General features: G+C 37.6%; 1 protein-coding gene across 1 annotated transcript in view; it reads left to right on the forward strand.

The window, feature by feature from the left end:
* The window catches only part of LOC107717964 (membrane-associated guanylate kinase, WW and PDZ domain-containing protein 1-like), a 145338-nt gene that overhangs the window by 104567 nt on the left and 14305 nt on the right, over positions 1-26466 (forward strand). Inside the window, exons 9-17 of the mRNA XM_016524873.1 lie at positions 4034-4137; positions 5173-5289; positions 6774-6959; positions 7043-7678; positions 18031-18062; positions 19441-19684; positions 22560-22651; positions 23995-24187; positions 26034-26336. Coding sequence (XP_016380359.1) covers positions 4034-4137; positions 5173-5289; positions 6774-6959; positions 7043-7678; positions 18031-18062; positions 19441-19684; positions 22560-22651; positions 23995-24187; positions 26034-26336 — 1907 coding nt within the window. The remainder of the gene's footprint in view (positions 1-4033; positions 4138-5172; positions 5290-6773; positions 6960-7042; positions 7679-18030; positions 18063-19440; positions 19685-22559; positions 22652-23994; positions 24188-26033; positions 26337-26466) is intronic.

Genomic DNA, 26466 nt, shown 5'->3' on the forward strand with positions numbered 1-26466 from the left:
TTTTTTTTTTTTTTTTATGGTATATCAAAAAGTGTATCTTTTTTAAATGTGATTGTTGGTACATTTTACCAGTTTTTACCATACTTTCAAAACAAAAATTAAAATAGGAAAAATATGCAATATGAAAATAATTGAAGACAAAATGTGTTTTACTGAGAAAAAACAAGATTTGGTTTTTAAAAAGCCTTTTTCCAAAAGGTACATCTGGAAAAAGGGGGGGGGGGTCGTCTTATAATCAGGGTCGTCTTATATTCGGGCCAATACGGTATATCGGCCATCGGCCACCCTGCTTTCCAAGATATCGGCATCGGCTGTCAAAAAAAACTATATCGGTCGACCACTAAACTTGATTAGTTAACATAAACTAATAATTTAAAATACTTCTAAAGCATTTAATAATCTTAGTTGATGTTAATTGCAGCATTTACTAATATATTATTAAAATCAAATTGAAGTTATCTGTTATTATTATTTAATGGACCAAACATGGAACTAACATTTATTTTTATTACCTAACGTTACAGAAGATTAATAAACAAATATATTGCTCATTGTTAGTAAACGTTAGTTAAAACATTAACTAATATTAAGTAATAGGACTTTATTGTAAAGTGTTAGCAATTAATAGTTGCAAAAATAATAGTTTAAACAGGTTTCACCAAATACTCCCTCTTGCTGCTATTGGTCAGACAAACACATAATCCCGCCCTCAGACACTGCCATTGGTTGAGCCCGTGTTGCTATGCAATCTGCTGCTAACAGTTCAATAGGTGTGTCTTAAGTTACATACTTTTCTGAGTATGCACGATTCATTTTGTAGTATGTGAGTGTAGTATTGAGTTACTGAAGATTTAAAAATAAAAATATATTCCCAGATGATTCTGACTTAAATGCTGGATGAAAACTACATTGTATAATGTATATAGTATGTATCATCTGCGATGCAACTAATGTTTGGTAAGCTCCACAGAATTACAGTGTTTACACTTTTGGGTAAATCAACCTACAAATGACTTAGCTATAGGGATTTTTAGGCATTTCCCCCCCCAGCCAATTATTTTAACATCTAAAAAATTACACACTTCACCTTTATCAAGCATAGCAAGGATTTTGTGACAGCTTGTCTGTTATACATTTGCTGCGCTATTCTATGAACTGCCATTACCTGGGAAACCGCTATATTTCTGCTGCTTCGAAAGCGGCACCTGTTAACAGAGAATGAATTTGCGGTTTCAATAAGCCCTTCTGCTGTCTTTATTCAGATAAATGCAAAAAATGCAAAAAAAAACAACAGAGTTGTAAATGTGAACTGATGGATCGACAAGAAGCTAATGCATTATAAAAATCTAAACATTTAAGACAGTAAAATATATTTTTACTGTATGTTATTTATTTAATATAATAATTGATAATAATTGTTTAAATTAATATAACAGACAGGTTTGACACTAATCTATTTTCTTAAAAATTGTTTAAAGGCTGAAATGTGAAGTTTATCATTTTATAAAACTCTTTGTTTATGTAAAAACCTTTATCTGAACTGTAAATCATGCTTTTTACAGTTATTTAACAGATTAATATGTTACCATAGACATTGCCCTACCCCGCTCATACGGTATTAATTTTATTTGTGCAGGTCTTAAAAAATCTTAAATCTGATCTTAAAAATCCTGCAGATACCCATGGCAAATCCTGTGGTGTGAATTTTACCTGACAAAATCACTGGTTGATTAATTATGTTAAACTCTTGAAAGATCAGGAAGGGTGAAGATATATGAGACAGAAACTGCTGAGAGAATCGTTCACCAGTAGATTGTTATTTGTAAGTAATTAGTTTTGGATGACATTTATAGATTCATTTGAACGGTACAGGAGTCGGGACGAATTTGCTATTGCTGCTTGGGAGAGATAACGAGTTCTTGCTTTCACAAAAATTTATAAATGTGTGCCGCTTTCATTGGCCAATTAGAAACTAGCACAATATCGAAGTTTTCTCTGTGGGAGGTGTTGTGATGAAGTTCCTGTGTGCTGCAGGCACTATGCTAATACAACATCTGCCTAAACAGGCATAGCCATGGTAAAGAAAGCAATATTTTCATATGCATAAAAGCACATTTCAGTGTCAAACCTGAGCCTTTCATGATTATTCTATTATTCTAGAGAAGACATGTTGTGTATCTTTTTCGCCTTTACAGTGTCACAATCAAATCAATGAATATCTTCTGTTGTTTTTGTACACTTGTCAACCTTTGCCTAAAATATTCAGAGCGGTTCGTATTTTTGTTGTTTGCCAGGTCAATAGATTTGGAAATGCTGGGGAACATGTCTGATGTTTATGTAAATATCACAAGGAGGATTTGTCAGAGAGTTGTGTCTTTGGAGATAAATGACAGACACAAACTTTATACTGTTATAGCGTATTCTGCATCTCTAGTCTGATCATGTCTCAATTAAAATGGAATTCCTTGGATATTGTAGCAGTGTTTACGATAACGTAAAAGTTTATTACTTTGAGATGGGAATCATCCCGTCTGTCCGAAAGAATTGATATGACAGACTGTTGAACTATTGAAAATGGTGGTAGTGCTGCCACAGCAAGCAGAGTGTGCATTACTTTTCAAAAAGTCTGAGCTCTGTTTATAAATTAATCTGCTTTATACCGTGGTTAACTCATGTACATGTGTTTATCTTAAACATTTTTAGTGTTTTAAGCCTTTAACGCTTTTGTGTGTAGAACACTGATTCAGCATCAAGCTGTCATTACTAGTTCGAATGAGTCACTCAAGGCTCTGTTACAGACTGAAAAGCATCACTTTAACAGTAGGGGATGTTTTTATTCTGTTATTTGACATGCAAAGAAAAAAAAAAAATTTTTCTGTTTTTTTTTTCTTTCTTTCTTTTGCTGTGGTAGACTGAATCAGTGATTAGTAAAGTGGTATGACAATATCCAGCAACTTAGAACATCTGGCAACCAATCAGAATCAAGCACTCTTTAATGCAGTTGTATAAATGTTTAAAAAAAAAAGATAAATGATGCAGTTTGCATGATAATTATATAATATGCTCAACATGGTCATTATAGATTTAATATGTCTAGCTTGTTAGTTTGAAACCTCCTGAATTTTAATTAGTCGAAAAGTCAAGACGTAATTTTACAAAGGACTTGATAAAAACCTTATTAAATTAGTTATAATGAGCTGAAAATGTCTTCTGTTTTGCTCCTTTTCCAGAGCTGCCCACAGGCTGGGAGAAGATTGATGATCCAGTGTACGGGGTGTATTATGTTGAGTAAGTGACTCTTCAATATTACCTTCAAATCATCTTTAATATATGACCTCATCCCGAAACATCAAAGAAACAACCGCCATCTTTTAGATTGGGCCTGTTCTGTTTTGGCTGTATACACCCTTTGTTACTGTTACCATTTTGAAATCTTGTTCTCTCTCTTTCCCTCCCCTTCAGAGGGACCCTTGGGTTTGTAGCGCATAAATATGAATGCATTCATATGTTTTGATGTTCTTTCAAAGCAATACCTCTGAGGCAGAAAGCCTTCCGTTTTTTTGTCTCTGGAGATGTTTACGTATGTTTTGAGCAGTATTTGCCTAGTAAATTGCGCAGACCATTTGGAAAGTGGTCTGGATCGCAGCTGGGTGTGATCTGTATTTTTTGGTAAATGTTGTGAATGTGGTTTTATTTTTGCCTTTTGATCTGTGTGTATTGAGCTTGTCTAGTCGGGTGGAGAGATTTTGCTTTTAAGCACATAAGATGAGAGAGAATAGCACATTTTTTAAAAATCAATTTTAAATGAATTTTAAATATATTCAGAGGCTTTCAGCCATAGTTTAAGCCGCTGTTATTGCCTTTTCTCTGAATTAATTCACTTTATTTCTCGTCCGCTTACCTGCTCTCCTTCTGCTCAACCTTTACCTGCCCTCTCATTCTATTTCCTGTTTCTCCCCCTGGTTCTGTTATTGACTGTGTCCTCTGCGTACTCATCTTCACCTCTCTCTCTCCCTCTTTCTCCACCTCCCAGTCATATTAACAGGAAGACGCAGTATGAAAACCCAATTCTGGAGGCTAAAAGAAAGAAGCAACTGGAGCAGTCTCAGCCCGCTGAAGGTGAGCAGTATATCCAAGGTTCGTTTCAGGCCCAACATGCCGCCATTTTTTTTTTTTTCTTAAATGTTTGTGATTGTCCATGTTTGCCATTTAGAGTTTGTTGCAGCTTTGGTTTTGGAATGGTGGGATTACGGTTAATCTTTTCATGGCTTAAGTTTTTTTATTATTTCATTTTGCTATTTCACTGATTAATTTCTGCTGAAAACAGTGCTTTAGTTTTTTTTTTAATCAATGTAATTAATTCTTGAAAGAAAACCCCCCAATTTTTTTTTTGTTAAATATATAATTGTTTTTGTTAAATATATAAATAAGGATATTACTAGTTAATAACAAGGAGAAACCAGTATTGAAGTCTACATGAAATGCCATCTGCAACCCATTTTACTTCCATAATGTTTTTATTAAATATTTAAAAAATAGCCGTTAAAGTCAAAATGAACTCATTTACTTCCTTAAAAGGATAGTTCACCCAATAATTCTGTCACCATATACTCACACTTGTGTTGTTCCAACCCTGTATAACATCTGCGGAACACAAAAGAAGATATTTTGAAGGATGTTGGTAACTAAACCGTTTTGGGTACATACTTCTATAGTATGTACAAAAGAAAAAGAAATAAAAAGAAAGAAACTGATTCTGAAAGTCATACAAGTTTGAAACTCTACCTTTAAGAAAATGAATGGGGTCGATTATGAGCTCATGTTGACTTTAAAGGCTACTCATTCTATAAATGGTCTAGAAAGTTGTACTGAAATGCAGGTTGTCATTCTGGGACATGTCCTTGATCTTGTTCCCAGCCAACTCAGCTGAATATTGCTTTCTTGATTCCCTAATAACTTCTTCTCCCTCAAATTCAAGTATCTCATATTCTGCCACTGATTGTGATACAGTACTGAAAATAGTTTTACAACTAGAGGAAGTTAGGGCACCATAGGGGGCTCTAAAGGTCCAAAGCTGGCAGCTGAACAGCCTCAGTATTAGTTTGATTAGACAGGAAATGCGACTGGCTTGAGAGACACACAAAAAAGGAAGTGCACCCTTCCCTCTTTCAGAATGGATAGAGGAGCATTCGTCAGGAGCACCGCTAGCGAGCTATGCTGCTAACCACCAAGAGACTTACAGAGAACCTGGCACCGCCCCTCCACTAGCATCCCAACTGGGGGCTAAACGTATGTGCTGCCTACTTTTTTTGTTTGTAACACAAATACATACACACCTGTGTGTGGCGTATTCCTCTGTGGACATTCACTCACTCCTGTTCACTTTTTCCAAATCTTCCTTCCCTCAGCTCTCTGTCTCTTCCGTCCCTGTATTGTTTGAACACCTGACGATAAGCTGCTTATTTAAAGATTTAGCGAACACTCTTTTTTTAGTGGAAGTTATTGCATTGTCCCTCACGCTATTTGCCATTTCTCTCTGATGTCTTCATGTGGGCACTCGTTCAGTTTCTGTGGTGCTTTCTATAATGTCAGATACAAAAGATGCATTATGGTCAAAGTCAAGGATCTGTTGAATTAATGAAGAGAAATGCTGTCATTTCACAAGATTGTATCTGTAATGATTTGACGCATGTAAATCCAGCCATGGCTTATGCTCTAAAGAAAGAAAATGACCTTGGACCTTAAATTTATACACACACACATTTAGGATTATATACAATGGACAAGAGTCCATATTGAAAGTCTGGGATTCAAAAAAATCAAATTTATGTGTCCATATATACATCATGTCCAGTCATTTGCATTCAGTGTACAGTGTGTCTTTCTTCTCAGGGTAGCTCTGCAGTTTTCTCTGATCCTTCTGTCATGACAGACCATGATGAACAGATCATACATCATCTGTCTAGCCAATCACATTCTTCTTCTGTGCTTGCTCCTCCATTCTTTCCTCTCATTCTAACCTACTAACAGCACTTTTGTTCTGATCTAGGACTGATTGCCAGCTGATGCATCTACTAACATTCATTTTGCTGTAAATCTATGATAATGCAGAACACAGTTATTTCACAAAATTATTCTCACAATTACACGTTGGTAATTTCCTTACTGACAGCAATTCTAACTAAAAAATAAAGGAAGGTTTGTCTTTGATGTTGACATGACGGATTAAACTTTTAAATATTTGAAGCTTATTTAGATTATGTAGTTTGTATACTGTAAACTCTATAACGTGTTAAGATGGATGGATGGATAGACAGATACTGACAGCGATGGATGGATGGATAGAGAGAGAAAGAGAGAGAGACAGACAGTCAAATTGACAGATTTAGGTCATGTAGTACAAACAGTTTACAGACAGATAGACAGTCAGTTAGTAGAAAGACAGATAGACAGACATTTACAGACAGATAAACAGTCCATTAGTTAGTAGACAGACAGACAGTTTACAGACAGACAAACGGTCACTTGGTAGATAGGTAGACAAACAGGCAGACCTAAACAAAATATGCTGCTTTTGTCAAGCCAACTTAATAACAGTGGTTGGTAAAGTTAACTTTGTTGCACGGCTTCTTCTTGAAACTCAAAGTGTTCTTAAGATTTGCTGTGCTGTAATACACAGAGGTATCCATAATAATCTCATACAGAGGGGCCAACAGATTTACTTTCACATATTCCCATAGCTCACAAATAGCGCAATGCTTTTCTTACTGCAGGAGGGAAGCCATTTTTCACAAGAAACCCTGCAGAACTGAAGGGGACATTCATTAACACCAAGCTGAAGAAGAGTAGGCGTGGGTTTGGCTTCACCGTAGTAGGAGGAGACGAACCAGATGAGTTCCTTCAGATTAAGAGTCTGGTGCTTGATGGACCAGCTGCCCTGGATGGAAAGATGGAAACCGGTACAACTGAAAACTGTGGTCACATAACACATGTTTGAGCTGTAGTCTTTGTTCTTGGGCCAACACATGCTTTGTTTCCACAGGTGACGTTATCGTGAGTGTGAACGACACTTGCGTGTTGGGTTACACACATGCCCAGGTTGTGAAGATCTTCCAGTCCATCCCTATCGGCTCTATGGTCGACCTTGAACTTTGCCGTGGCTACCCCTTACCCTTTGACCCTGATGACCCCAACACCAGCCTGGTGACTTCTGTGGCCATTCTGGACAAGGAGCCCATCATCGTCAATGGAAAAGAAAGCTACGACTCGCCATCCAGCCACGGGAGCGGAACTACAGGTGGTGGCGGTAGTTTGAATGGCTCCAGTGACCCACCTCGCCCCCACAGCCCTTCAGCGGAGGTGGCTTCTAATGGCTCTCATGGTTATCCCAGTGATGTGGTGACATTGGCGTCTTCGATCGCAACCCAGCCGGAGCTCATTACTGTCCACATGGAGAAGGGTGACAAAGGATTTGGCTTCACAATAGCAGACAGCCCGTCTGGGGGAGGCCAGCGAGTGAAGCAGATAGTGGATTACCCACGATGCAGAGGTCTGAGGGAGGGAGACATCATCATGGAGGTTAACAAGAGGAACATGCAGAACCTGACACACAATCAGGTGGTCGATCTGCTCAGCAAGTGCCCCAAGGGCAGTGAGGTGACCATGCTGGTGCAAAGAGGTGAGCTCACAAGGAAATCATGCTTTAAAAATGGAGAAAAAGCGAGAAAAGATCAAAAGCATTCATTTATGGCATCATTAGACTGCACTGATATTAAAATTCTGACCGATACCATTAAGCATGAATTACTTTTATGTTATGGCTGATAACCAATAAATAGTCGATATTAAAATTCAATAATATTTTGTCTAAAAAAAAAAAAAAAGAAAAAAAAAGAAAAACTCAATTGCCAAAAAACAATCTGGTACTAATACACTACTGTTCAAAAGTTTGGGATTGTGAAGATTTTTACAAATGTTTCTTATGCTCATCAAGGCTGCATTTGTTTGATCAAAAATACAGTAAAAACAGTAATATTGTGAAATAATATGACTATTTAAAATAACCGTTGTCTTTTATATAAATTTTCAGCAGCCATTATTCCAGTCTTCAGTGTCATTCGATCCTTCGGAAATCATTCTAATATGCTGATTTGATGATTTTGATATTAAAAACAGTTGTGCTGCTTTGTGGAATCTACACATAATTTTTTGAAAGGAATAGAGTTAAAAAGAACAGCATTTAAAAAAAAATTGTAACATAATAACATTATAAATGTCTTTACTGTCACATTTGATCAATGCATCTTTGCTGAATAAAAGTATTAAAACATTTAAAGTATTTAAAAAAAAATCCTGCTGACCCCATACTTTTGAACATAAGTGTATACATTCCTATCAAGCAAACTATTTCATTTTGTTATCCAAGTTGTATCCTAGTTTAGATTTTCCCGCTTCTAAACGTCACATAAAACCATTGTGTCTGCTGTTTCCTGTTTAAGTGGGTGCTTTTTGGCCCTTTTTGATTACATATTTCTGCTTTTATAAATCGTGTAAGCTTCCTTTCTCACTTTTTGTCACTCTGCTCTTGTTTCTTCTGCGTTCCAAACCTGAGAATGTGAACAGGGTCCTGCAATGTGGACCTGACTTTATGCAGATTTTTAAAAGTCTTGCTACTCGAGTGTAGAGAAGGAAATATATGTAAAATACACCACAAACAAGGGAAGAATGAGGGAAGAGGCTGTTCAGTTAGTGTTCAGTTATTGAATGAGAGCGCGGGCACTACAGATGAAGAGAGAATGACAGGAAAGTGTCCAGACAGAGATAGTTTCAGGTGAGAGGTCTGTGCCGATCATGAATATGAAGCCTGTGACGATGACTTTTCCCTTGAGGGATGCCAAAATAAGCTGTCTGTTAACCCCCATCTGACATGTCCACACAGCTTTCTCTCTTTGTCTTGAATTTGGGTGGGGGGGTGAGTTGAGATGGAAATGTCAAGGTTACCTGCTTTTGGTGGAAAACCTCTGCCTAATACCCACCTCTCTGCTGTCTCTCTGACTCTTATAATTAAACAGGCAGGTTTTTTGCAGCTTTAAGATATATAAACAAACATTTTGTAAATAAATAATTTTTGTCAAAAAATAAATTTGTACAGAATAAGATAGCAGGACTGAAATGGCCTGTTTTATATCGATGTGGCTTACATACTTTGTTCCAAATAATTTTGAAGTATAACCAGAGACCAACAACAAGTGTTTTTTCTGCTATAGTTCAGATTTAAAAATAGAAATATAACAATAAAATAAAATATAAATCGTAAGCCACATAGATATAAAACAGGCCATTTCAGTCTTGCTATCTTATTCTGTGTAATTCATAAATTGCACAACAATTTATGTGACGTCAGTTCAGTATGCCATTACATTCTGGACAATTTGGCATTATGCTTTACCGAAATGGTAAGGTGGCAGCTCTATTGATGAGCCATAAAAGATGTAAGGACTGCACACACTTTTGTTTACATACTGGAAACTGTTGCAAATGACAAATGGGGATGTTTTAATACAACAGGCTCTGGCCTTGCAACTGGCATGCAGCAATTTCCTGGCCCTATTAAAAGCTTTTACACAAGACAGATAAAAGTGCTTTCAATTCATCAAATTAATAATCCGAGTGCCAGGCTCTGAATGAATGCTCTGAGAACAGACAAAACCGACTTTTAAAGCCGGTCCTGAAAGACCTGGGGATTTGTTTGCGCAAAACTCTTGGATTAATTCTCAGAAACTGCAACTTTCTATGAGAAGTAACTTCTTTCTTTAACAATCAGATGCTGGTATTCAATGTTTTCTCTCATTTTACACACAGACACACACACACACACACACGTCTCTCTGTTCTTCTTGGTCTGTCTCTCTTGGTTTCTTTCACTCTCTTTTGCTGTCTGTAAGTAGGGCTGTGCGATTTGGGGGAAAATATCAAATTGCGATTTTTTTGACAGATATTGCGCTTTCAATTTGATTTGCGATTTTAAATTTGCAAAGTCAAGCTTCAGCTCACTATTGTCAATAATGTGCAGCACAGTATGGGTATCATTACCCTACTGAAAAAAACAATAGAAACCATCACAGAAATTCTTATAGTTTCCATTAAACCATTACAAAATCATTTAAAGGATTTGCCACTGATGATTCAAACGCGAGTTTTGGGCAGTGTGGATTAACGTTAGCACTTGTTGTTTGTCATTTCTCTGATCACAAATGCAGACATGGTTTTATGTTTACTCGGCGCGATGCAACGCAGCGCGTAAAAAGACCGTATAAGTCATTATAATCAGTAATTATGTCCCTACTGGATGCAACAAATGCCTCGTTTGTGATGGGTTTTAATGTTTATGTCTCGTCGCTCCGGCCGGACACTGCATCAACAGTATGTGAGGGGCGTAACATTTCCGTCTCATGCTTGAGGTATTCGGCCAATCACAACGCACTGGATAGCTGGCCAATCAGAGCACACCTCGCTTTTTCAGACCGATGAGCTTTGTAAAAATCGACGCGTTTCAGAAGGCGGGGCATAGAGGAGAAACAATAATGTACAGTATGTGGAAAATAATGTGTTTTTTTTACTTTAAACCGCATAAACACATTTCATTACACCAAATACACAAAATAATGTTCTTTTTAGCAGCATCATATGACCCCTTTAAAACCAAACAAATTCCCATTATAACCCTGAAATCCATTAAATTTGTTATTGTGTTTTGGGAGGGGTTCTATTGTTTTTTTTTGCAAGTAAGACTGCAACTCAAGGCTGGCAGTCATGCATATGCTCTGGGTAACAGAGTAATATCGGGTCCACATCGCAGGCTTTGCGATTAGGAAATCGCAACGTCTCAAATCGCGATTTCGATTCGATTTCGATTAATCGCACAGCCCTAGTGGGTAATGATAATTTAATACTAAACTATGACTGTGTGTGGTGCAAAATACCTTAACTAACATTATAAGTGGGCTTCATGGTAAAAAGATAAAAACATTTATGTTAAAACCGCTTTAATTATCATTGGAGTAATCTAAGTTCACACCAGAGACGTCTCTAAATGTCTCTAAAATGTGAATGCATGTTTTAAGTATTCTCTGTGCTCACATGTCACCTTTAATTGCTGGCCTTGATGTCATGCAGCAAATCCCACCACACACAAATAAGCAGATACACACACACCATTCTTTTTCATCAACACTAACCCATCGCTGGTCTACCAATTAGAGTAGAGTCCGAAGAAAAATCAAATGGGTAGAAACATGATTATTGTCTCTTCATTCCTTTAAACACATATATACACACATATACACACAAATACTCACATGTTGAAATTGCAGCACGTTTATTAAAACACATTTCTCATTGTAGGAAATGCACATTGGCTCTGCTGGTTATCTGGATAATTGACTCATATATAGATCTAGATATAAGATGGTTTGACGTCACCTGAACTCTTAGCTTGTGTCCCTTTTTGTGCCTCTGGTCCAGCAGGTTAGGTTGGTGGTCTAAAAGCTTTATTACATCATTATTGGTACATTTTACTCACCTATTAATAGCAGGCTGTTGCACTGTAACACTGTGGTTTTCCTTAAATAACTATTCTGGGTTGAGTACAGGTTAAGCTCAATCAACAGCCATTGCAGTGTAATATTGATTACCATAAAAGTAATTAAATGTGAAAATAATTTAAATTGTTTAATCATTTGAAATAATTTAATTTTTTATTTGAAAAGTGAATGGGGCCAATTTTTTAAGTATTTTAAAGCAGAAATGTGAAGCTTGTAATTTTATAAAAGCAATTACATTATTTATTTTGTTAAAACGTGTTTATTATTTGAGCTCTAAAACGGTTTAAATCATAGTTTTTACAGTCATTTTAGAAGTTACAGCATTTTGTTGCTGTGGCAACAACATAAAATTGGAACTTTACACAGAAAAGGTTAGCGATTTTATTACACTAAAATTGTTAGCATATTGTTGACTTCTTTGGGCTATACTACTGAAATATTTAACATAAAAAAATATAGTATTGTAACATTTATGGATTATCCCCATTTACAGCTCCATTATTTTTTTTCAGAGGCCCTAAGGTCCATTCTGTCTCCCTGAAGTGTGTGTGTGTGTATGTTTATGTATTTACATCAGTGTGGAATCGCTATTGCTGCGACATGTAGAAGGCCATTTCTATCCTCATTGCAATTCCTCCTGCTGGTGTTTTATCAGAATTTGCCACTTTGAGAAAGAGAGTAAGGGATGCTCCGTGTATGGATAGTGTGATGAAATGAAAAGGTGCGTACTACTATCTGATCCGCTCCCTTTATGAGTCATCAATCAGCAATGACATCACACATCTCAATTTCCCCAGCAGATATGAAACTGGCTTCTACTCGGGCATCGGCTAGTCTGGTCTCATTAGCTGCTACTCCAAGCATCCAAATGAGTGTGTTAAGGCTTATTCCCACCAAGAGGGAAATGACAACACAAAACAAATCGTAAAATGTATTCACACCAAGAGCGAAACGCATTTTTCGGGCTTTTGTTCTCTCTGACTGCCATTGAGATGGCGGGGAATGCTAACAGATAGGTTTTTGCAGATATTGTAGACTTCTTAGGGAAAAATAGCTTTTGTCTTGTCCTAAAAATAATTTCTATCATTTTTTTTAATCACAGGTGTGAATAGGTTCATATAAATAAATTGTTCCATATGAAGTCTCTCATTTTAAAGATTGAAAGTCACTGCAAATATTCCCAGTGAATATTAATGCTTTTTCAAGTTGTTGTCCTCTTAAGTGAAGTTCATCAGCAGCGTAACGGTAACTATATTGGCGTCCACACCAACGGACGGTAATTTTCTGTTTATTATATCGGTTATGTCATCTCATTAAAGGCGGGTGGATTCTGATTGGCTGTCAGTGTTTTTATTGTTTATCAAAAAAAAAAAAGCTTTGAAAGTGAATCCAACGATATTGTTTTTCCATGTTTTTATTGTTGTGTGGTGTTTACTGTTGTCCTTTCCTAATGTCAAAGAATTAGAAGGATTATTAAAACTTTATAGTTATAGTCATTGTCCTTGGTGTGAATGGCCTTTAAACCTGCAGGAAATTTAATATAAGCTGGTCTTTTCAGGATGGAACACCGTTGCTGTCTCATTTTTCTTTTCTGGCCGGACCAATGCTGCTTGGGGAGGATAAACATCCATGATTAGTGATGTGTACAAAAGTAACCTGATTTAATGTTTGAAAGGAAGGATTCCAGCAAGGTGTTTTAAAAAATTTTTTTTTAACTTTTTGCGTAATTTTTTTGCTGAATTGTCCAGCAGCAAAAATGAATTTTGTTGTAGACACATACTCAGGATATCAACAGTCCAAAAGAAGTGGTGGCCTGGCTCTAAGTCAAATCAAGGGGTTTTTGGTGAAAAATACATTTTTAGATAATGGTTGTGAGGAGCAACTTCTCCTCGACTGCTCACCCTTTGGCTTGAATCATAGAACCCACCAATCACACGATTTCACACCTTGTTTCCATGACGATGCTCTGCTGCACTTTGCGGTGGGGTTTCTGTTAAAATGATAAAGCGGAGAGGTCTTGCACACAACATGCAGGCGTATCACATTCTGGAACAAATGCCAGCAGGCAGTGAGGACAGACAGAGACAGACAGGTGTTTTCAGGTCCACTCTGCATCTTATTCTTTCATTATGTGTTACCCTTGAATGATTTTGATTGACATGTTTGAGTGGACCTACTGAATCCACACAAGCAATGGAGGAGAAGTAGTAGAATAGCCATCAGAGCTGTATCTATGTGTGTGTATGCACAGGGCCGTTTTAACATCACATCATGCCCTGCCACCTACAATTGCAGGCCATGCCAGTTTAAGACTATTCTAATGTACACAGCTGTGTTCTACCTAGTGAGCAGCCTAATAGGCAGTATTCTGAGGCCAGTTTGTAAATGTTAGGAGAACTATTTGAAACACTCTACATTGCCAGCAATTACTCATAGCAGTTCACATGGGAGACTCACAATTGAATTAAAATGGTTATTGTTTAGTATTAAGTTAATTCTATTTTAATCAAGATTTCTCTTTGTCCTCTATCTTACAGAATACAGAGTACTGAAACTTTACAGTATTGAATGAAGTATATTTAGAATTTACATTTTGCTCCCATCATATGCTATCTTGGATTTATCACAAAACTTGTGCAAGTTCATTATTGGGTAAAATAATTCATTTTTATTAGGGCCATTCACACAAAGGCAGATAATTATAATGATAACTACAAATAAGGTTTTAATAATCGTTCTAATTCTATGAGAATAACTGTGACATGGAGAAATGATTTTGTTGGAATCACTGAAGGATTGAAGGAAGTGCATATATAATCAGCAATTCTTGCGCTCCGTCTGCCATCTTGGATTTATTACAGAACTATTATTATTGGGTAAAATAATACATTTGAATTACACTGGACTAATTTTGCTGTATTAAATGAAGTATATTTAAAATCAACGTTTATTCTGCTTTGTCCACCAAGCTGGTTCATAGAGGTCGTAGAAATGCATTGCCTTCTTCATAAATGTGATGCTGCCTTTAAATTTGGCTAAAATTGGTTATGTCAGAAGGCAGCACAGTTAAGCACATTCTACCTGTTGTAACAGGCTTCACTTTGGGAGTGTTTGTGATGCCCTAGAATGCTGCCTGCATAGGGATCTGGCAAGTTTTTGGAGCTGCACAGTAGTCTTGCATGAAAATGGTTTTGTGTCTGCTGTCGTACGCTCCACACCAGAGACTCATATGCTGTTGCGGCGGCTCCTGGGAGACTGTCTTTCATTCCTCTGCGTGTCAGACTGCATCACTGACAGATGGTCTTGACCGTCAGAATCTGTTCCTATCAGCCTGGCCGAGGAAGGGGGGGGGGGACTGAAGTACAAACCCTTCAGTCTCTTCGTGCCCTTATGCACATGCAGTGCATTATAATCTTCTCCTGCTAAACCTTCTTATTAGTCTCCTCTGTGCCTGACGTGGTTCACGCTGACCTGTCACCAGTGTTCCTGCTGACCTGCGATGGCATGTTCAACACAGTTATGGAGGAAGCTCTTAGTCTCTCACACAAACAATATTGTTAATTTGAGTTCAGGCGTGCGCTGAATCATTTAACTTAATTGCAGAACTGAAATATAACCAGTGTCAGTCAAAATTTCTTGGCTATTCTGCCCAAGCCTTTGAATAAATAACGATTAGGTGGAGAGCATATGGTATCAGTCCTGCACTAAGGAAGGACGAGCGGAAATTGCAGGCGTCTTGAAACTCCCTCAAATTGCATGACTATAGGATTTGAAACAGGTCCAAGAGTTAAGAAGCAATCACAATAAGAGTCATCCACTTTTAATGCATTGGTCACTTTGTTTGCTTTTCATTCAGCAAGCAGCACTGCTTAATGGGATTCAGATAAAGCCATTATGTGCCCAGTAAAGGGAGATGGATTAATTGATTACAAGGTATTAGGCAGCATCTCTCCTCTATAAGCAACAACCTCCAGACACTCTCTGTGTTATTAAATCAGACCCGCACAGATCCACTCTTAAACTCACATACTTTTTTTTAATGCTTTCCTGTTGCTGCACAACTGTGGAATAGTATTTCTGTGCAGGAAAAATATTACAGAAATTACACTTGAGGCCATAGGAATCATCAACGTTTAGCTGAATCAATATTACAAATTGAATTCAATTGAATTGAGAGGCTGTAGTGAACATCTTTAATGATGGTTCAAATAAACGGATTATTACTGGCCTACATATGATTGTTAGTTTTAAAATGACAGTTTCATAAATTTATCTAAGGCTATTAAAAGAATAGTTCACCCAAAAATGAAAATTTACTTACCCTCAGGCCATCCGAAGATGAGTTTGTTTCTTCATCAGAACAGATTTGGAGAAGTGTATCATTACATCACTTGCTCACCAGTGGATCCTCTGCAGTGAATGGGTGCCGTCAGAATGAGGGTCCAAACAACTGATAAAAGCATAACAGTAATTCACAATTATTCCTTTAATATTATACATTAAAATATTTAAATCAGTTGCATTAGAAGTTAAATTTCTCTCTCTCACTTTTTGGGAAATAATAGTTTTGAAATGTAATTAATTTAAATTAAAATTATACAAAAAAGAAATAAATAAGTATATGACAATGACACAACTTTAAGGCCAGAGGTCAAATAATTGCAACGATTTCAGACAAATTGCACTACCAAACTAAAAATTGTGATGCAAGATCTGAAGTGAATACATAAAGAAGAAGAAAATGAATAGAGTGTGTTTGCAAAAAAGGCGTGTAGCGGTGCTGCAGAAACATTTAACAATTAATGGACTGTAGTGGAGATGGGCAGAGAGAGGAGAGGGAGGGTCGGAGAGGAGGGGGGCGGCAGACCGCAGAGGATGATCGTGTTTGTTTTGGGGATAATGATTCAGGATGGAGGCAGGGCTTGATGGGGCAGGTCAATTTGTGATGGAAAGGACGATGGAAGATTGAATACCTGGAGATGTATCAGAATAAAGAGCAGGCGCACTTTACATGAGAGAGCGATGTGTGCAGGACAGGCTGGACGCAAGTGCGCATGTGTGTTACTGTGGGCGCGCTCACACAGAGACGACTTGCTCTCAAGGGAACGGCTTCACAATAAGCAGCCTTTTTTCCAAGCCAGACTGGAATCAGAGGACCGGTCACACACACCCGCTCAGCATCTTATAGCACCATGCAGTGAAACACACACACACCCAGCTGTGAAATCACAAGCAGACTCGTGTTTGGCGTGATCACGCTAATGAATCTTGCCATAGTGGAATCATTGCGAGACATCTGTTTTTCTTCTATTTCCTGTTTTTTTATGCTATAAATGACGTGCACATCTATTTATGTATGATTGCTTAATTTATGCATGGCCTGTCAGATGCAGCCTTTCTGATGGAGGCGTGGGTGGGGCGATGGCACATCGACGCATGTAGATGTGGGAGGGAAACGGTGTTCGGAGGAGGGAGTACGATGGTAAAGCGAGCATGAGAACGCTCACATTGGGGAGAGAGAAACGGAGAGAAGGAGCAAACACATGAAGACGGAGTGAGGGTGATGCACATCGAAACAAGGAGGGGGAGGGCGAAAAGAAGAGGGAGAGGGAGAGAAAAAAGAGAAGCTCAAAAGACAGGACAATCAAGGACTGGTTCTAGATGCAGGATCCTTCGGCAACAACATCGCGAGGGGCAGGGACGCTGGAAGATGGTTTCAGTAAGAGGGGAACTGACCGTTGCCTATAATTTAATGTTCAGTATCTTGGACTCCTTCTCCATGGGTAATAGCTTAGTACCTGTCTGGGCATAAACCCCTCTCTGCTTCTCTTCCTGTGTCTCGTTCATTCGTTCTCTCTATCTGTCGCTCTCCTCTTTTTCTGTCTTCATCTCTCGCGCAGTGTCTGGTAGGTTTAAAGGGATCTTTCTCCCTGAAATTACATCTCTGGCTTCATGTACTCCGCAAACCTTGCGTAGAACATAAAAGGAAATATTTCGCATAATACGCCGGCTGCTTTTTTCCTTACAGTGGAAGTGAATGGTGACCAAAATTGTTGCTCATTCACTTTCATTATATGGAAACGGGCAGCTAGGACTTTCTGTTGAATATCTCCTTTTGTGTTTTACGTTAGCAAGAATGTTTCAGTTTGGTTGAACTGTCCCTTTAAGTTTATAGTGTCTGCTTAGCATTTAATCAGGATAATAGGGGTCATTCCTATGATGCGGATGGTCCGTGCTGCCCTCTTTATGCTGTAGGAGTAAAGGAACGAGAGAAGAAACGGAAAGAGAGAGGGGGCTGCCGCCGCACCACACGCCCTGATTGGAGTCATCCATCTGTCTTGGGATTGCTTTCAGATTTGTGCCTGTGGGGAAGGTGAAATCTTTGTGCACACACAATTAATATTTCTGTCTCTTTCGCTCTCTGTAGGGGTGGCACCTGCGAAGAAGAGCCCCAAACTGGTGAGTACAGGTGTTTTATTCTTGTTCTCCCCTCACTTTGTCTGCGTTTTTTTGTTGTTACTCTTCTCCATATTGTTTCCAAATCCTTTTGCTCATTATCGGTGTCATTGGTCTAGTGTTCAAAAGAGGTTTTACAATGTTGCTGTTCTGGCAGAGAGAGTCTGATATGCACTTCAGTGCAAACGCTCTGGAGGTGGACGGTGAAACCATGTGGTCAGGGTTGGGAGGGGGGTGTTCACCCCTGGGAGGAGGGCTGATTTTATTGGTCACATGGGCTTCCTGTAATAGCCCTCTAATGATTTACCAAAGACAACAAAACCAGCAGGTTTCCATCCTTGGAGCTTCAGGGACAGAATATAGTGTTTTTATTTTTAATCTTTTGAGTTTCACCAGCCTGTTGATGATAGATGTAGGATTTGAGCACTCAGTGAGTCTGAGGACAGTAGAAATAATAATCAGTGTTCTTCTGTTAAAATGGCAGCCTTGGGTTTCTCTACTTTGTTGAAATGGACTCCTCAATGCCAGACGAGCATCTCTTAATTCTCAAATGGCCTCTGTTTTATTTGGATGGATTTATTAGCTACTTATTGAATTGTGGTTTAATTTTTATTGCTGGATTTCTTTATTCTGCTGTAATTCTAAAATGCACAGATTCATAGGTTGTGCTGGGATGCAAAAGGATGCAGAGGTGTGTGCGTGGGTTTAAAAAGAACTTCAGATGACTTCAGTTGAAGAGGGAACATTAAAAATGTCATAACCTGTCCCCGCTAACTTGTATTAAATATTTACAATTTATTTAAAACATGAATTTAAATAATTAAATTATTTATGTAATAATAATAAAAAAAAACAGGAATGAAAATGCTTCTATTTTGCATTTTTATCATTTTATTTATTTATTTTATTAATTATTAAAGAAAAAAAATTACAAATTAAATGGTCAGCATAACAATTAGGGTGATAACTTCACTTTAAGGAGTTTAAGTTTGAGAAAAACCTGATTTTATGTATTTGTTATATTAAGATTAACCATATATATTTCATGAAACAAGCTTACAAAATGTGATAACTGAAGATTAATTGAGTTGAGTTGCTTAGAGGGTATTGGTTGAGACGGTGAGGTTGAATGATAGTTGAGTCAGAACATTAAAATAGCAGTTGAATGTGCCGATATAATTCATGGCTTGAATGAATCCTGAAGGAGAGGTAAGGAGAGTTGTGTCATTCTGTCCTTCAACTCATTCATTCACTTTTCTTTTTTTGTTTCTTTTTTTCTTGCCTGCTTCACATTTATTCAATTCAGTCCATCTTGAAGACGCCGGGGAAGTTGTGGTGCTTTTTTCTTCTATATTCATGTTTCCTTTTTTCCCCGCCACAGCAACAGTTGGAGCGCAAGGACAGTCAGGGCAGCTCCCAGCACAGCGTGTCCAGTCAGCGCAGCATCCACACTGACTCTCCCCTCCACGCCTCCCAGGCCCTGCTTAACGAGTCGGCCGCTCCACCACCCCCCTCTCAGCCCCTGCCAAGCCTGCCCCAGGACCCTCCGGTAGACGGAACTCTCCAGAAGAAACCAGATCCCTTTAAAATCTGGGCCCAGTCCAGGAGCATGTATGAAAGTAGGCGTAAGTAATATGGGATTCTGGTGGAAGGTGCATTGGCAGCGGATCACTCAGTCTCTCCTTTATATTTGGTTGGTAATGGGATATCAGGTTTGGTTGGTTGGGAACAGGCTGGATTCCTTGTTTGATTATTCTGCTTTGCCATTTAGCTAAATATTAACATTTAGATCAACATCTGTTTGTTGGAGAAAAAATGACCTAACCTTGGTGTAAAAAGATTATTGCATGGTTGGATTGGTTTTACATCAGTTGTCATTTTATGCCAGTGTGGTTTCAACAGTTGACACCAATTTTAAAGCAAGACACTATAGGCAACAACATGGTTTTTTCATGTACTTTGAGATTTTTGGCTATTTGCCATAACTTTTTTTTCAGACTAGTGGAAAGAAAAAATTGAAAATGTATTTTATTCCACTTTATCTGTTTGCATCTGATTTCCATTTAAATACATACTTTCAAAGGCTGTTTTTTTTTTTGCACTGACTTAGAATTCTGAACTTAAGTAGCACTTACACCAAACTTCACAGTTTTGTTCCTATTTTTTAAAAGGTTTTTAAGAAGGGTTTGTTCATGTATTACAAAAAAAAGTTTGCAATTCTTAATGTAATCAATCAACTTGGGAAGTATGGTGAAGTACATTTTTTGCCCTACTCAACTGGGGTGTCTTGCTATAAGAGTGGATCTATACTTAAACAAAATTGACATTTTCAACCAGACTGCATGGCTGTAGTCTTTCAATATTTAAATAGCTGTCCAAAGCTAATGTAAACCATTTGCCATCAGTTAGAATCTGCTATGTCTGTTGTGATCAGAGAGCTGTGTTCAGATGAACCTGTCATCTGTACTTCCAAAGCTATTCATTAGCCTTTCTCATTCCTTCTTTCATTTACTTTGCTTTAACCTACTCACTCACCGCCAGTGAGAATTCAGTGTGAACGGCAAGGCACTTCTGACCAATTACACTCCTCCCTGCCATCAGTAGATTCACACGCTCCAACGCACTCTACAACACATCTTTTGACAAATGTGCATATAATTGGTAGTGGTGGAAGACAGTGAATCCAATACTACTTTCATGTGTGCCAGAGCAGAGGGGCTAATTAACAGGAATATCCTTCAGTGGATGTTAAAAAGCTGTGGAATGGAGCGCTCCAATGTTTGAGTTGGAAAATTTTGCTAACTTGGAGTGTCTTCATTGTTTCATCGTGAAGAATTTAACCGCTCCGCCTCTTAACTATTCCGGTTACTTAACAGTTTCATTAACAGTTCTTTTAAGTACTTTTCCTTTTTTGGATAAAAGATTCAGTTCCATAGTCAAAAGATAATACAAAATGTGTGTTTACAATTTGTGTGTTTACAAACTTGATTAACCGAAAAAGAAAAGACTCTTTAATGTAATTTGTTCAGGAATTGGACTACACTCAACTGTGCGTTATATTTTTGATTCACTAAAAAAGGAAAGACTTTTTTGAAATAATTCATTATTCATTGTTGTAAACCAAGTCTTTAGAGTCATTTGTTCGAAAACCAGACTTCACTGGTTATGCTAAAGTTTAAACAATTCTCGCAAAACATGTGTTTACAAGCTTTTTAATGATTCGAAAAGAACTGACTCTTTAGAATCATTAATTCGGGAATTGGACTACCCTTATTGTACCATATGTTTTTGATTCACTAAAAAAAAAAAACAACTCATTGCAGTAATTCATTTGGGAGTCGGATTACTGGACTGAATGTTTTTGATTCACTAAAAAGACCCGAATGATAAGAGTCATTTGTTTGAGATTTCCACTAGTTCTGGTGTATGTTTCTGATTCACTTAAAAGAACCGGCTTATGGTTGGTCAGTTGCATAATCAGACTACACTGTTGCAGTCCATGAATGGATTGAAAGGTAAATCATTGCCATTTGTTTGACATTTTTTGACCAGCTTGAGAACATTCAGTCCAATAAGGGTGAGCAGTGAGCAGCTGCACTGAGAGGCTTTAGCGCAAATTAATGTAAGTTGAAGGTCTATCTTTGTCATAATGCACAATTTGAAGAGTCTGCCACAACCGTCCTTGATGCTTAATGGAAATCGAACAGTATGGTAATATTGCCCCTGCAGCAGCCATTCTGTATGGCTCTGGAGCCATTCTGCTTCCGGTTTCTGTTACAGTATATTGCTGTACATCTGGTTAGACTGGAGACAGAGGTCCTTGTATGTGCCATCTGCTGCACACGTCCAGCTGCATTACAATAGATCTCCAGTAAAAACCTGCGTCAGAAATTTCTGCCCAGATCCAAGGTTTCCAGCTTTCTCTTACTTAACAGGCATAAATGTCCCCCGACAGAACATCCATGTGATGCATTGGAGAGCTACAGGGTCAATAATGTAAAACCTGACAGATTGCTGATGTCTGCAGGGCTTCAAGTCTAAAAGAGAAGGAAGCTCTGCTGTTGCTCGTCCTGACTGATTTGACATGGAAGTGTTGTGGTGGAGACGGCGCTCAAGCGGTGGTGTAAAGCTCAAGGGCACAGCTGCTTCAAAAGACCCCTGTATTCTGTCTTCCACTTCACTTGATCTGTAATCTAGATTTTTATGCACATGTGTCAGTGCTTATCATTTTCCCAGATGGGAATACCTGTTAATCATTTTGTGCTATGTGAATTCATTCAAGCAGAGGAATCATCATATCTCACCTTCATTGGTGTGAACCAGTTAGTAAAAAAATCTAGATGTGAGATGCAATCATTAAAGCGAAATTGTTCACTTTTCTGCCACCTTGAACCAGCAGCCATTCTCAAAAGAGGGAGGTTTGGGTTCTAAATCAAAGCTTGTGCGTCATTCTGCAGCTCAATTGATCATGGGCTCAAGCTATTTTTTTCTCCTTTTCAGTGCCTGATTACCAGGAGCAGGATATTTTCCTGTGGAGAAAAGATACCGGCTTTGGATTCAGGATCCTTGGAGGCAATGAACCTGGCGAGCCGGTGAGTGCAAAGCATTGAGTGCAGGCTTCATTTATGCAATTCTGCAAGTATTGTGCTCATTAGTTTGTTCATTTTAAAAAAATATATTTATTATAAATAAACAGTTATTAAGTTATTTAATCAGTCTCTTGTGGGTAGGGGTAGTTGTAATTTATACATAAAACTATTTGAACTATTTTAAATACATTTTCAAAATATTTTATAATTATTATACATGCAGCTGTCATATGAAATTGTGACCAGTTACAGGACCTAAAATATATACTTGCATATATTGTCATATTTCATACATTCAAATATAATCAAACCCAGCATATTAATATTAATTAAAAATAAAATAATGTAGTATTATTTATGTTCTAATAAATAAAGAATTTGTTAATGTTTTGAATTAGCTTTTATTTTTTATAAAAATGAAACATAATTATTTTCTTTTACATTTTATATATCTTTTAATATTTCTGTTTAGCTTTACATTTCTATTTTAGCTTCTATTTTTCAATTTCAGTTTTAGTCATTTTAGTCCTTGAACTTATTTTAGTTGTCAAGATAACAATTCTAAGTTTAAGTTTTCAAGTTTATTTTTTTCATCTAATATTTAGATTTTATTTTATGTCAGCTTTATTTCAATTAAAAACATTTTTTTAGTTATGGATAACAACACTGGTTAACACATTACTATGCTTGTCAAGTACATATTTGATATTTGTTTTAATTAGTTATAATGACAGACAAAAATACACTTGCGCTGTTTGACAGTTCTAAAGGCGCCCGACAAATATAGACCCTTTGAAGATTTTCCAAATGTAATAGTTCAAGCTTGGCTGAGTTCTCAGATTCAGTCTTCACAGCTTGTGCATGATACACATTTCTATGTGAAATGTGCCCAGTGCATTACAAACACTCAGCTTTTGGCAAAACTTGTGCCCAGTGAAAGCATCTGCCCTGTGTGTGTGTAGGTTGACAAAAGCTTTGATCTGTGCAGTACAGCCTCGATCAGTCAGAAAATATCTCTCAGACCACCAGTTCTTCTCTTTAATGAGGCCATGTTACATCTTTGAACTGATGAGCTGGTGTCTCGGACTCTAGTCCTTAAAGAATAAAATACAGAGCTGCCTGCAATACTGCTCTTTTCGGCTGGTAAAAGGGTATCAAATATTCCAAGGAGGTTTTCTGTTAGGAGAGCATTTCACAACCATTAGTCTTAAAATTTCAGTGTTTCAGTGAACGAGTTTGAAAAGTGATGAACCTCAAGGGGTGAAGTTCAGTTTGGCCAAGACAAATTTGTTAGTTGGGAGGATTTTTTTTCTTGTTAACTGTGTTTGTCTCTCCTGGCTGTATAGATTTATATTGGCCACATCGTGAAATATGGAGCAGCCGATGAAGATGGGCGTCTGCGATCAGGAGATGAGCTAATTTGTGTGGATGGAACGGCTGTTGTGGGAAAATCCCATCAGCTAGTCGTTCAACTCATGCAACAAGCCGCAAAACAGGGTCACGTCAATCTGACCGTGAGGCGCAAGACTGGATATGGATGTAAGCAGGCTCCAAAATATTATTATTGTTGAGAAAAATTACAGGCCATAAATATGTATTACTAGTCATGAAACTGTATTTTTCATTTTTATTGAAAAATATATTTTGTCCCTATTTCAGCAGAATTATTTTATTGTATTATTTTAGCTGTTTTTCTTGCATTATTCTGGCAAACAGGTCATTGTGTCACCTGCAGAGATAATAATGAGATAAGCCAGTGGCAGTCACAAAAACTTGAAGCCAAATTGGGATTTTGTTGCTCGTATTTCACTTACTGACTAACTATTTATTCATTCATTCATTCATTTTGTTTTATACAATACTGTTTAAAAGTTTGGGTGAATGTTTTTAAAAGAAGTCTCTTTAATGCTTCATTTATTTGATCAAAAATACAGTAAAAACAGTCAAATTGTGAAATATTATTACAGTTTGAAATAACTGTTTTCAGTTTGAAAATGTAATGTATTACTTTGATGTCAAAGCTGATTTTTCAGCAGCCATTACTCCAGTCTTCAGTGTCACATGATCCTTCAGAAATCATTCTGATATGCTGATTTGATGCTCAAGAACCATTTCTTATTATTATCTTTTTGTAGAAACAATGATATATTGTTTTCAGGACTCTTTAATGAATAGAAAGTTCAAAGAAGAGCATTTATTTGAAATAGAAATCTTTGTTAACATGATATAAAATGTCTTTGTTCTCACTTTTGATTAATTCATTGTGTTTTTGCCAAATATTAATTTCTTTAAAAAAAAAAATTACTTATCCCAAACTTTTATACTGCAATGTGCATTTTAAAATATAACAAAAACAAACAACTAAAAAAAGACAATGAAATATATATACATATTTATATGTGACCCTGGACCACAAAACCAGTCATAAGGGTCTTTTTTTTTTTAATTGAGATTTGTACATCATCTGAATAAATAAGCTTTCCATTGATGTATTGTTTGTTAGGATAGGACAATATTTGGCCGAGATACAACTATTTGAAAATCTGGAATCTGAGGGTGCAAAAAAATCTAAATATTGAGAAAATCATCTTTAAAGTTGTCTTATACTTAAGGTACAAAATGAACACCCTCTGAGCACGAAGTACAAATAAAAGCTGTCTTTTGTGCATATTAATTTTGGATCTTGGAATTGTTACGACCAGAAAAGGTCATTAGTACTTGAAGTATAACAAACTCCAGCATGTCTTTGAGCAGTTGCAAAGCTTTTATATCAGTGTCATAATTCATATCAGTAAGGTAGAGTTAATTCCAGAGTAAGTGTTAATTGCAGCTTAAATGTGCACTTATTGCACTCTACAACCCGAGCGTAATGACCAGCATGACTACTCGAATTTTAAATTATGCAGGATTTTGCAGTCTGATTATCCATTCCTATCAGACAGACTTTATTTAAATGAGAGTTCATGGCACATGATAATGAGGGTATGCCTGCTGACTCTGGCTAATTAATCTGTGCGGGGCTTCTGGGTCCCATATGGCAGGTCTCAGAGTATAAATTACCCTTTTTTGCTCGTCCAGGATCACCTACCTGAATACAAGTCCCAATCTAACCATTGTAAGAGAGCTGGGCAAGAGATTCCATACTTCCTGGGAAATAGCGATTACTCCATTTTTAATAATCTGAGACCAGCTGGTTTATGTATTTACATTACCTGTTCAAACAATTCAGAAGCACGTTTGGTTTGTAGATTAATACACATGATTCTTGAGTCTAAGCCTTTGCCTGTCAAGCTTGTTGACGAAGAGCTGGTTTCTCCTTGACCTGTAGAACATGAATCTCTCAGAGTGACCTTCCTAACCCTCCCCCAACCCTCTTCATCTTCAGTGGCAAAGGTGGATGGTGAGATGCCTCCTTCTCCAGCCTCCTCTCACCACAGCAGCACACAGGCCCCGTCTTTGACCGAGGAGAAGCGCACGCCGCAGGGCAGCCAGAACTCCCTCAACACGGTCAGCTCCGGGTCAGGCTCCACCAGCGGCATTGGCAGCGGAGGCGGGGGCGGCAGCAACAACACGGTGGTCCCCAATGCCATCCAGCCCTACGATGTGGAGATCCAACGTGGAGAGAATGAGGGGTTCGGATTTGTCATTGTGTCATCAGTGTCAAGGCCCGAAGCGGGCACCACTTTCGGTAAGATTGCTGGGATAGTTTTGTGATTGAATGGATTGTTTTTTATTAAATAATTAATTCAAGTAATGTTATTTAATTAATTACATTTAACTGTTGATATTTTTTAGTCTACATTTATATTAAATAAACA

Source organism: Sinocyclocheilus rhinocerous, unplaced genomic scaffold, assembly GCF_001515625.1.
Source record: "Sinocyclocheilus rhinocerous isolate Xijiao unplaced genomic scaffold, SAMN03320098_v1.1 scaffold994, whole genome shotgun sequence".
NCBI lineage: Eukaryota > Metazoa > Chordata > Actinopteri > Cypriniformes > Cyprinidae > Sinocyclocheilus > Sinocyclocheilus rhinocerous.